Below are 12,500 nucleotides of genomic sequence, written 5' to 3'. Positions count from 1 at the left end.
CATGATGTGCTATTGTTGCATTCTTCACGTTTTTACAAACAAAAATACCGTGTCATGCGAGTGACTGACAAGTGGTGAAACAATTCTCAGGAGCATGGGGCGAGTTTATGAGATAGATGACAATGTGTCAGGCCTACAACAGCTGAAGGGTGCCATCTTCCCTCACGTAAACTTTTTCAAACTTTTGCCTTTTTACTCTACTCTGGAGAAGATGTACAGCTAAACTCTCTGAAGTGCTGCGTTTTGAGAAGTTTCTCCGCAATGGCGCTGGGGAAGAATCGCTCTCACGCTTTTTGAAAGGAAGTGTCAATGCATACATTTGTGCAAACCAACTAGGACAGAATGAGAAATGAAGACAACGAGAGAGAAAGAGAGAGAAAAACGGTGGAAGACAGAATTCAATTATACTTAATGTTTAACATATGTATGTATTATTATTATTATTATTATTATTATTATTATTATTATTATTATTATTATTATTGAAATAATAAATAAATATTATGAAAATAATAATAATAATAATAATAATAATAATAATAATAATAACAATAGTAGTATTGTAGTAATAAACTATTATTTTATTAATGATAAATATTAATTATATTTGATATTTTTATAATTCATAATTTTATTAGTAGTAATATTAATAATAATAATAATAATAATAATAATAATAATAATAATAATAATAATAATAATAATAAATATTATGTTAATAATACTAATAAATAAAATGTTAGTAAAATAATAGTAATGTTCATAAATTAAATATTATTAATATATTAGTATTATTATTATTATTATTAAATAATAATAATAATAATAATAATAATAATATGTTGATAAATGATTTTAATATATTAATATATTCTATTATTGATAAAAAATATAAATTATACCTAATATTATTTAAAATATATTCATTATTATTATTATTATTATTGTTATTATTATTATTATTATTATTATTATTATTATTAAAATAACAATAGAATTGTTACTAAATTAAATAACAATGCATATTTAATATTAATATAATTATTATTGTTGTTACTTATTAATATTTGAGTGGAAAATATTCTCTTATTATTAATATATAATTAATAAAATAGTATTTATTAACTGACTAGTGGTTGTTGTTGCAGTAGTAGTAGTAGTAGTAGTAATAATAATAATAATAATAATAATAATAATAATAATAATTATTATTATTATTATTATTATTATTATAAATACATAAATATTAAGATTTAAAAATAATCTTTACTTTTAATTAATAAAGCAGTATTTATTAAATGACAAGTGGTGGTAGTATTAGTAGTAGTATTGATAGTGGTCAATACTTGTTGTTACTATTACTACTAACAATAATAATAACAATGATGATAATAATAATAATTTAAAAGTCTATCACTACCCCCCCCCCCCCCCATCATTTTCCGACTATGATGTTAAGGAAGGTATATATATATATATATATATATATAGTAATTTTAAAAAAGATAGAGGGCTTAGCCAGTGCAATCGGACATCAGAAGCCTTTGACATTGCAACTCTTATGAGGAGAATGAGACGTCATTGACTGACTCATCGTCAAACCACAGACAAGGTCAGAACAGAACGATGAAGAAGAAAACGAGGGGTGAAAGAAAAAGCAGGGGGATGAGGAGGAGGAAGAAGAGGGTTTGCGTCAGGTACTAAAGAGCTTATTGTTCAAGACTGAGTAGTCGATTGTGAAATGACAAGCATGACGGTGAAAGGATTGGTCTGCCGATTCCAATTGTCTGGCAGGACTACAACCGGAGCTGACTTTGAGAGAAATCAAGACTGACTTGAAAGAGTCATGCTGGATGAGACACAGGCCTTGAAAATGACATTAACCCCCATTTACAAAACCACAGGAGCATGCTGGGACTGGCTGGGCTGAGCCTGCGTGTGTCCAGCTGCTCATTCATCTGTGCGTTTAAACCGTATATGTCAGGTGGAAACAGGTGGAAATGGAAACAGAAGGTCAGGACATATACTGACAGCGATGTGTATGACTAAAATGACTATTAATATGCAGACATTTTGACCAAGAACCATCCACATAGACAGGAAGAAACCTTCAAATGGCATATCAATTGACCCGATTCTTTAAATAATAATAAACCATAAACCAGATGATTTAAGCAAACAGATGAGCGCAAAGACATCTCATTCAGTTGTTTAAGGCCAAGTATTTTTTTCTTGAAGCTAGCATATTTTTAGCGATTCAAGCGTGTAGCGCTGAAACCCTATTGCGATTGTTAGAATGGTCACGGACCAGCAATCTCTACGTAAAACTGATCATGCAGACCAAACCGTAAGTCGTAGAGACTTGAAACTTGGAGGGATGGTAGTACTCACACTGCCTACTATATGACCAAGGCTCGCCCCAATCAATCTGACGGGGGAGCTACAACGAACTAAACTACCAAATCAGATTTGATGGTGTGCCTAGCAAAATTTTGGGGTATTTCACATTTTTTTTGAAAAAGCTACTTTTGCGAACTAGGTTTTTCGTTGGATTGGAACCAAACCAGCACAGAAAGATTCTCTGGAACTTTCGACTTACCATCGCAAAGGGTTGGCAAAACGTCTGAAAGGGGCAGGGCCACTTTTAGTAAAATGCTTATAAGTCCTGAACTAAATGAGATATCTCTGCCAAACTCAAAACACTTATGTAAGAGCTGCTATTAAAGAATAAAAAAATCAAATAAAAATGGCTATAACTGTGAAACCATTTGTCCTTTCAACATGAAAATTGGTGCGTACGGTATTGGTCCAAAGTGCCACAAGTGTCTATAAGGACGTTTGCATATCTCAGAAAACATGGCCACTATTGCCCGACAAAGTTTGAGCACCTATTAAGCAAGGTTAACAGAAGCCGATCAGAATGAAACTCTGTGGGCCTGTTTGACTCACGTCCCCAAATGTCTGAGAGAATTGTGTAAGAAACCTGCCACTGAGGGGAAATATCACTTTTTTTAAGGGCATAAATGGTTGTACATTGCATGATATTTGCATCATACGATAGAACTCCACATTTGTCTCAACAACTTTGTCTCTAGAACCACTGCTGTCAATCAAATCGCTTGTTAAATGACCGAGAAGATGTCAAAAACCTACTTTTGCAAATTAGTCCTAGGTTTTTTCTGAAAAAAAAAAAAAAAAAACACTACAGTACAATTCTCTGGACTCTCCAAGTCAATAATTATCAAAAATAAATTCAAATTTACCCTTTGGGAGGCTACAACGGGGTCGTTTAGAAAAGGGGCCTGTCCAAATTTACCCAAAATCCTATAAAGCTTAAAGGAAAACTCAAAACTTCACGAAATGTGGTGAGCACATAAGACAGGTCATTCTAAACAAGCATTTAAACTTGTAAGTAGATCGGACCACAGTTGCCAGTTTGCTATAACAGTTAAAAGGGACTCAAAAACATTGTAATTCTATGGGTGAATGGATTTGCCAAAAATGTTTTTTTCCTTATATGCTTAAATGCTTTAAGTGCTTGAACCCCAGTTGTTTTCAATGGGAACACAGCATATTTGTGAAGCTCATCAATTTCACTCTTACCCAGGCGTTCAATCACAGAGAAGGAGGGGCGACTGTCACATTCTACTTGTAGAACAACTGAACAACAATGGATACTACCAAGACTGGAAATCACCAGCAGACTGATAAAAGCCATTTACAAACTCCAGAACCAAACAAAAAAAGTTTGAAGTTAGCAGGTTTGAGAAAGCTCTGACCATTTTTGTGAGAAATGATACACCAGGGCCATCTGAGGACTAACATTTGAGTGTTTTTATCAGCTTACCCATCATTCTGCCCATCATGGTGGGTCGTGGGGTGTGGTTGTCATCCAGGCTCTCTCCGGGATACAGCGACTGAGAAATCCGCCGCTCATGTTCGTCTTGTGGGGAGTTCAGAGGCACAGGCGGGCTACCTGGAGCCTCCTGGGAAGGAAAAAGAAAAAAAAAACAAAAAACGTTTTTTATACCAGCTTATTTTCCATTTTCAGCTGCTTTACTTTTCTTGCCCCTTTATGAAATAGTTGTTCTTGCTTTAAGCACAATTGTCTCTAAGTTTTGATGAAAACCACAGAACAAGTGACATAAATGCATTTCTAAACCCCCTAGTTTTCAACAACAAAGACAGTTGTTGCACAGCTTGTAGAGTTCATCTTCAGTATCTCATCCCCAGGCGCTAGTGGTAATAGAGGAGCTACTGTGCTCTTTTGATTAGGCTGTTGGTGAGTGTGGTCTGATCGTAAGTCCTTTGTGAGCTTTCATGTCTTTAGCGTTTTACACTTACCCCATGGGCATATATTGCTTGTAAGAAGGTTGCACTTTCTCCCAAAGGAGGCTATGTTGAGAATGAGTGTCGGCATTACTTCAACCATTCTATCCACCTGGGCTCTGGCAACTAGGAAGACCAAGGCCCAAGGTCTGTGTAAGACTGACCTTTCTGTACAAGCTTCAAGGGAGCTATGGGAAGGTTTACAACCCAGCAAGGTATTTTTTTTCACATGTTTCAACATGTGGTAAAGTGGTTGCTAGGATGGTCTTGATAGCTGCCAAGCATTTTCTTGCTTGCCCAGTTCATGCACATATCCATCCATCTGTTCGTCCATCCAATCAACAATGCATCCATCTATTGTTCTACCTATTAATTTAGCTATTCATCATTCTACCCATTCACCTATAAGGTGTTGATGGTGGACCAGGGTGTTGCTAGGTCATTACAACCTAGCAAGGTATTTGTGCTTCAGCGTGTGGTGAAGTGGTTGCTAGAGTGTTCTTGATAGTTGCTAAGCATTTACTTACTGGCCCAAGTCCAAAGAGCCAACAACCAAGACTCCTATGATATCCTGATTTCTAGATATGACTCAGGTCCCATTTGAATCCCTCTATCTATCTATCTATCTATCTATCTATCTATCTATCTATCTATCTATCTATCTATCTATCTATCTATCTATCTATCTATCTATCTATCTATCTATCTATCTATCTATCTATCTATCTATCTATCTATCCTTTATTTTACCTATTCATCTATCCATGCAACTACTTATCCATAATCTTTCTCTCCATCCATCAATCCATTACCTTTCCATGTATCCATCGTCATTCTACCTATCCATCCATCCATCCATCCATCCATTTACTTATCCATCGTCATTCTACCTATCTATTCGTCCATCCATCCATCCATTTACTTATCCAACATCATTCTACCTATCCATCCATTCATCCATCTACTGATTCATCATCATTCTGCCTATCCATCCATCCATTCATCCATCAACATATCCATCTATCCATCATCATTCAACTTATCCAATCATCTATCCATTCATTCATCAACCATCCATCCATCCACCCATCCAGCCCTCCATCCATATATCCACCTATCTACCCATCAACTTATCCATCTATCCATCATCATTCTACATATCCATCTATCCATCCAGCTACTTATCCATCATCATTCATGGATGTATCATCCATCTATTCATTTATCATCATTCCATCTATCAACTTATCCATCATTCTACCAATCCATTCATCCATCCATTCATCCATCCTTCTACCTATCGATTAATCTATCCATCCATCCATTTACATCATCACTCCATCCACCCATCCATCCATCCATCAACTTATCATCATTCCACCTGTTCACCCATCCATCCATCCATCCATCCATCCACTTATCCATCAACATTCTACCTATCCATCTTCCATCCATCCATCATCCATCCTTTTACCTATCCATTCATCCATCCATCCATCCATCCACTTATTCATCATCATTCTATTTATCCATTCATCTATACATCAATCTATCTACTTATTCATTATCATTCTACCCATCCATCCATCTACCCATTCATCTATCCATATATCCATCCATCCATCCATCTACTTATCCATCATTATTCTACCTATTCATTCATCTATCCATCCATATACTTATTCATTATCATTCTATCCATCCATCTACTTATCCATCATCATTCTACCTACCCATTCATCCATCAATCCATCCATTCATTTGACTGTCTTTCTATCTGTAGGGTTTTCTTGATAGTTGCTAAATTTTTTCATGCTGGTCCCTCTTTCATTATATTCATTTCCATTGATTTATAGTCCAACAGGAAAACATTATAAATCCAATAGCTTAGAAAAACTGCTGCAAAATTTTGTTCATAGCACAAATGGTATGGAACACATTATGCAACAAGGGTAAACACTTGTAGGGTAGGGGTTTGTGCATATTAGTAACCTAAGTGTGAGTAATAATAACAGGGATTACTATGTGACCTATCAAAAACATAGACAGTTCTGAGAAAATACAAGCATCTAGGAGTCAATTTGAGTGGAGACAGAGTTGCTGGTAAACGAAGGCCTCAGGGTGAGATGAAGGCCAGGGTGTGAGAGATTAGTTAACGATCAGGTAAGTAGGGTGCACTTGGATCCTCTCTGTGTGATTTTCCCAGACATATCAGAGACCTATGGATGAATAAGACTGATGTCTTCTGATCAATAGCAAGCAAAAACAATTTTGTGAATCTAGTTTCATCCTGGACAGCAGGATGCCCATCACGCAAGGCACATCTTACTCAATCTGCTCAAGATGTCTGTGGCGCTGCGGTGGGGACAACAAATGCTGTATTCAGGATGGGAAACTACCAGACTGTTTAATATAGATGAGATGCTTAATGAAGTCTAGAGCTGCTGACTTATCTCGCCGGGCCTGATAAAACAGCACGCATAGAAGGGGTCAACGCAATTACAACTTCATCCGACGCAAGTGCCACAGGCAGCCTGACAATAAACCGCTCAGCCTGACTTTTCTCAAAGAGCTTTTCATTACAAAACCAGGATTTGTTTTATGAACCTTTGTTGAAGTCTGACAGTCGTGACAGAATGAGAGGTAGATAAAAGGGGGATGGGGAAGGATTTCTTAAAGAAAATAGAGGATGATTGGTTGAACTGATCTGCTTGTGGGAGACACAGATCTTTAACAGCACAGTGTTTGGAAGGGAAAGGAGGTGAACAGTTATTACGAACCCATTTATTCTGCCTACTCCAGTCGTAATCTCCCCTAATCTAGTGCTTTCTCAAACAGGATTAGATATGCGGATTTAAAAAAAAAAAATCTTCCTGCGAGGCTGTGATTGACCATCTGCTTGGTTAGTTTATCCTGCATCTGTCATTCCACCTATCCATCCATCAAGCCACCCCTTTATTTTACCTACTCATCCATCCATCTACTAGTACAGTACTAGTACCTATATTTCCATCCTTCCATCATCACATCCATCCATAATTCCAACTACTAATTTCTTTCTTTTTTTTTAGAATGGTTCCAAATTTATTTTTATTTATTTTATTTTTTTTATTTTTATTTTTTATTATTTGGAGTGCAAAAACATACATGGTAAATGCAGAAACAGAAACAACAACAACAGAAACAATACCAACAAAAAACAAAAACAAACAAAAAACTATACTAACAACAACAAAAAAAACAACAAAAAAAACAACAACAATGATAATAAATGAGAAATGAGAACAAGACAATCTGAATAATAATAATAATGTATAAGTGGTAGTAGCAGTATAGGTAGTATTAGCATGTTCAAAAATAATAGAAATGGCCATAAATCGGAGTAACAACTATAATACCAAAGGTAGTGATGATACAGTTAATATTTTGTGATGACAGTAACAGTAATATCAATAATAACAGTAATCATAATAATAATAATAATAACAGCAATAATCCCAAGGATGGTGATTACAGTATGATCTTGTGATGATGGTAACAGTAATATCAATAATTATAATAATAAAATAATAATAATAATAAATAATAATAATAAAAATAAATAAATAAAATAAATAAATAATAATAATAATAATAATAATAATAATAATAATAATAGTAGTATTAATACCAATAGTAAAGTTTGAGTTGTAACAATGATGTTTTGTGACGATGTTTTGTGATGAACTAATTTCTTTTCTTTTCTTTTACTAATTTCTTTCTACCTATCTGCCCATCCATCGTTATACCTATCATCTATCCATCCACCGATCCATCCATTTTACCTATCCACCATCCATCCATCCATCCATCCATTCATTCATTCATTCATTCATCCATCCATCCATCCATCCATCATTTACCTATCCTTCCATCATCCACCTTTCTACCTATACACCCATCATTTTATATATCTATCTATATATTCATTCATCCATTCTTCAATCTATCCATCATTCTACCTATCATTCGATCTATACATCCATCTATCAAGCATTATACTAACCAACTTTCCATTATTCTTCCTATCCATCCATCCATCCATCCATCCATCATTTTACCTATTCTTCCATCCATCCATCCTTCTACCTATAGACCAATTATTTTACCAATCAATTTATTTTACAGATTATTTTTATCCATCCATATATCTATTGATCATTCTAACAATCTAACTATCCATCATACTTCTTATCTGTACATCCATCCTTTTACCTATCCTTCCATCCATCCATCCTTCTACCTATACACCCATCTTTTTACATATCCATTGATACTGTATATCCATTCATTCATCCATCGTTCTACTTATCATTGCACCTATACATCCATCCCTCAAGCCATCATACTAAGCATCTATCCATCGTTCTTCCAATACATCCATCCATCCATCATCCATCCATCCATCCATCCATCCAGTATTTACCTGTCGTCCCATCCATGCATCCTTCTACGTATAGACCAATCATTTTACATATCCATCCATATATCCATTATTCTACCCATAATTCTACCTATCCATCCATCCATCTACCAATACACCCATCGTTTTACATATCCATTTATATATTCATTCATCGTTCTTATTATCATTCTACCTATACATACATCCTTCAAGCTATCATTTTAACTATACTTCATCTATCCATCCTTCTACATATAGACCAATCATTTTACATATCTATCCATATATCCATTGATCATTCTACCTATCCATCCATCCACCCATCCATCCATTCATCATACTAATCATCCGCCCATCCTTCCATCTTTCCGTCCATCCATCATCCATCTATCCGTCCATCCATCCATCGTTTTACCTATCATCCATCTATTATACTATCCATAATTTTTTTCTATCAATCCATCCATCATTTTACCCATCCTTCTACCTATGCACTGATCATTTTACATATCCATCTATATATTCATTCGTTCATTCGTTCGTTTGTTTGTTCGTTCGTTCGTTCGTTCGTTCATTCATTCATTCGTTCATCCATCCATCCATCCATCCATCCATCCATATATCCATCTTCAATTAATCCATCAATCCACTCATCATTTTATCTATTTTTCTACCCATCCATCCATCCATCATACTATCTAACCATCATTCTTCCTATCCATCCGTCTATTAATCCATCATTCTACCTATCCCTATATTATTGCCTTTTTAAAGATAAATTCGCTCTAATACCTAACCTTGTATTTGTATTTTACACTAAAACATGTTTGAGAAAATCCTCTCTGACCTTGAACTGTAGTGAGGATCTCCTTGTCTACATAGCAGCATCATACAGTCATTCTAATCCTTTTTCTGATACACACACACATAATAACATACACACATTTCCAGGCTGGGCTGGGCTCCTGATGCTGTTTATGAGGTCTTAATCCAGTGGCCCTCTCCCCCTCTCGGCCTGTAATTACAGGTCTTAAGCTGTCACATGCAGCCTCTGCTCTGTCCAGCTCTCTCTAGAGACCCAGACAGCCTCATTAGCCCTCTCTATCGCATCTCTCCAATCCCATTCTCTCTCTCTCTCCCAGCATTCATTTGCTCGGCTGTACGGAGAGAAGATGAAGCCCTCTCCATGGCAGATCTGTTGTCCTCTCCTACATATTTTCAGCCTATTTTTCAAGTGCATTATGACGACTACAAGCACCCGAGGCTGTGCAGCTGTGGGTCGAACTGCTCATATTTACCCTGTGAATACTGTGCTTTTGAGCCAGTGACAGTTTATTATGTGTCCCCATAATGGGTGAATTAATTCTCTCAGCGGTGAGAATAAGGCCACTGAATGGGTACAACTGCTTTAGTTAAAGGAGCCAAGTTCTACACTTTTATTGTCCACATATTATACAGCATTAGTCAAGGTTCCTTGCACCTAAAATGTCATAATTTAGTTTTTACTGACCATTTAGCACTGAAAAAGCTGTTTTTTTTTTTGTTTTTTTGTTTTTTGAAAAGGCTACTGTACCTTTCAGACTTCTTTATGTAAGTGACCTTTATTGTGATTGGATAACATTAGTTACCCGTGCATGAATACTGGACGTGCTTTTAAATAAATACAGGCACATGATAAAGCACTCAAGCAAAAGAGTGTGAAAATACATCAATATAGTTTATATTTTGTGCTGTTTTTGATATTATTATCATTAGTAGTAATAGTACTACTCATGTAATGCCATTCAAAAGACATTTTTACAGACCAAATAAAAGCTACGCTGATCTTTCCTGTACACAGCTGTCTCTGTTCACCTTGTGAAGTGTGAGTGAGTCCGATTGAGTGGCTGTCGTGACACCCAATCTGCACAATGCCACTGTGCTTTAGTACGCTGCCCTTTCATTCAATCAATTACTTTCTCAGGTGCACCAATTGAGTTTCCCTGCTGAGCTGTAAGTGGATTACAGAGAGAGCGTCTTCATTCGAAGCCGGGCTTCTGCTCCCTGGACGCCTGCAGTCAAACAAACCTCCCTTGTACACAAACCCACCCTTTCCTATTTGCAATTTCTTCGTGGCGCAAAACTACATTTCCCATGATGCTTCGGTCCTCCTCATGAATCCCAGTCAAAGTGTTATGACATCAGTAAGTCACTGTGAGCTCATGTCAAAGAGAGTAAATAAACTAATGAAGTACAGATCCAGAAGTCCTTCTCTTATTGCCTGGCGCGTGCGGATGCGTCCCATCACGCCCCGCGTCGCCCCGTGGAGCGGCAGTCTGGCTCAACGCTAATAAAACCATAATTTAGCAGTCAGGCTGATTGATAGCTCTCTCAAGACACAATCGATCAGACCCTCATTTCAGCAGGACGGTTTTCTGTAACCAGCATGGCACTTCCTTCCTGATGTCAGCTCTCATGAACGTCATGCGGACACAAACCACATGGGTTGTTTTTATGCACAGGAGGCATTTTAGTAGTTAAAAAAAAATCAAGATGCACCGTTCTTCGTAATGGGGACGGAGTTTGATAAGAATGCTAATGAAATTACTGAAGCAGAGAGTATTTATTTACTGGTTACTGCTTATTTACTGAAACATTACTTAAAAAGCTGGTCATATGGGTTTTCAAAATATATGTTTTTGCAGTTTGTAACATAGCTATCCCTCATTGTAAACAGTCTGCAAAGCTGTTAATCAAAAAAGTCCATTATACAGTACATAAAGATATTGTCTCTCAAAAGAAAAAGTTGACTCAGAATCGCCTTAACGAGTTAACTGCCTGATATACATAACTGGGCAGCACTGTTACGAACCCTGCCTGTGTTCTTCCGTCCGCTCGCCACCATTACATTGACTTTGACATTCACCCTGGACTACACTTCCCGTCTTCCATTGCGCAGACTGCACTTTCACCTGTATCCAATGCGTTTTACACGCTTGTAGTGTTAGCAACTGTACAGAGCGATTTCTTGAGTCTTGTTTAGCCTTGTTCCTAGTCTATTTACCGGTGTCTTGAATCCCCGCCTGGTTTTCTCATCTTATCTAGTCTGCCACCTGCCCTGGATCTCTCGCCTGTTTGTATTAACCCTTCGTCTTGCCGTTTCAGACTCTGTTCGCCCCTTGTTAGATCTATTGACTATTATCTATCTATTGCTCTTGTGTCTTGACCTCTGTATACCTGTTTACCTATGCTCAACCCAAGCCTGTGTATGACCACGTCTATGTTTTTCTACTTTGGCTTCTAATCTTCATTTGGACTATCAATCGTCTCCGAACCACAACCTGTAAGTACGATTGATACATTATGTGACATTTCAACTGAGTCCTCAAAATATCAAGTTTTTGTGCTAATATGTGATGTATACATAGTGCAGCTTTAGGTTTCTAGGTAAATCAGTATATTACTGTCTTACTGAAGTAGTTCTGATAATTCGCTGTGAACCCACTATTTCCTAAGAATGTGTCAATTAATGTAGACTGGTGTTGTTCTACAGATCTGGCCATTTAAAATGCGCGCGGGAAGTAAAGTGGTCTCGCGTGACGCCGGTGTATTCCAAGGGAACACGGAAAATACAATGACATAGGAAAGACATGATCAGTAGGGGGCAGTCATGTAAAGCACTGAACTGAAGCGGCAGCAAACATCGCTCTAAGCCCGAATGACTCGTTTGTACGGTGACCTGGAGAGG

The 12,500-nt window shown here is 36.7% G+C and overlaps 1 protein-coding gene across 1 annotated transcript in view; it reads right to left on the bottom strand.

Moving 5' to 3' along the window:
* pard3aa (par-3 family cell polarity regulator alpha, a) overlaps nt 1-12,500 on the bottom strand; it is a 233,055-nt gene that overhangs the window by 81,977 nt on the left and 138,578 nt on the right. Inside the window, exon 16 of the mRNA XM_073830324.1 lies at nt 3,848-3,986. Within this exon, the coding sequence (XP_073686425.1) occupies nt 3,848-3,986 (139 nt within the window). The remainder of the gene's footprint in view (nt 1-3,847; nt 3,987-12,500) is intronic.

The sequence above is a fragment of the Garra rufa genome, chromosome 24 (genome assembly GCF_049309525.1).
Source record: "Garra rufa chromosome 24, GarRuf1.0, whole genome shotgun sequence".
In the NCBI taxonomy this organism is placed as follows: Eukaryota; Metazoa; Chordata; class Actinopteri; order Cypriniformes; family Cyprinidae; genus Garra; species Garra rufa.
Note: the sequence above shows the minus strand (reverse complement) of the source record. Positions and strands in the feature narration are given on the sequence as shown.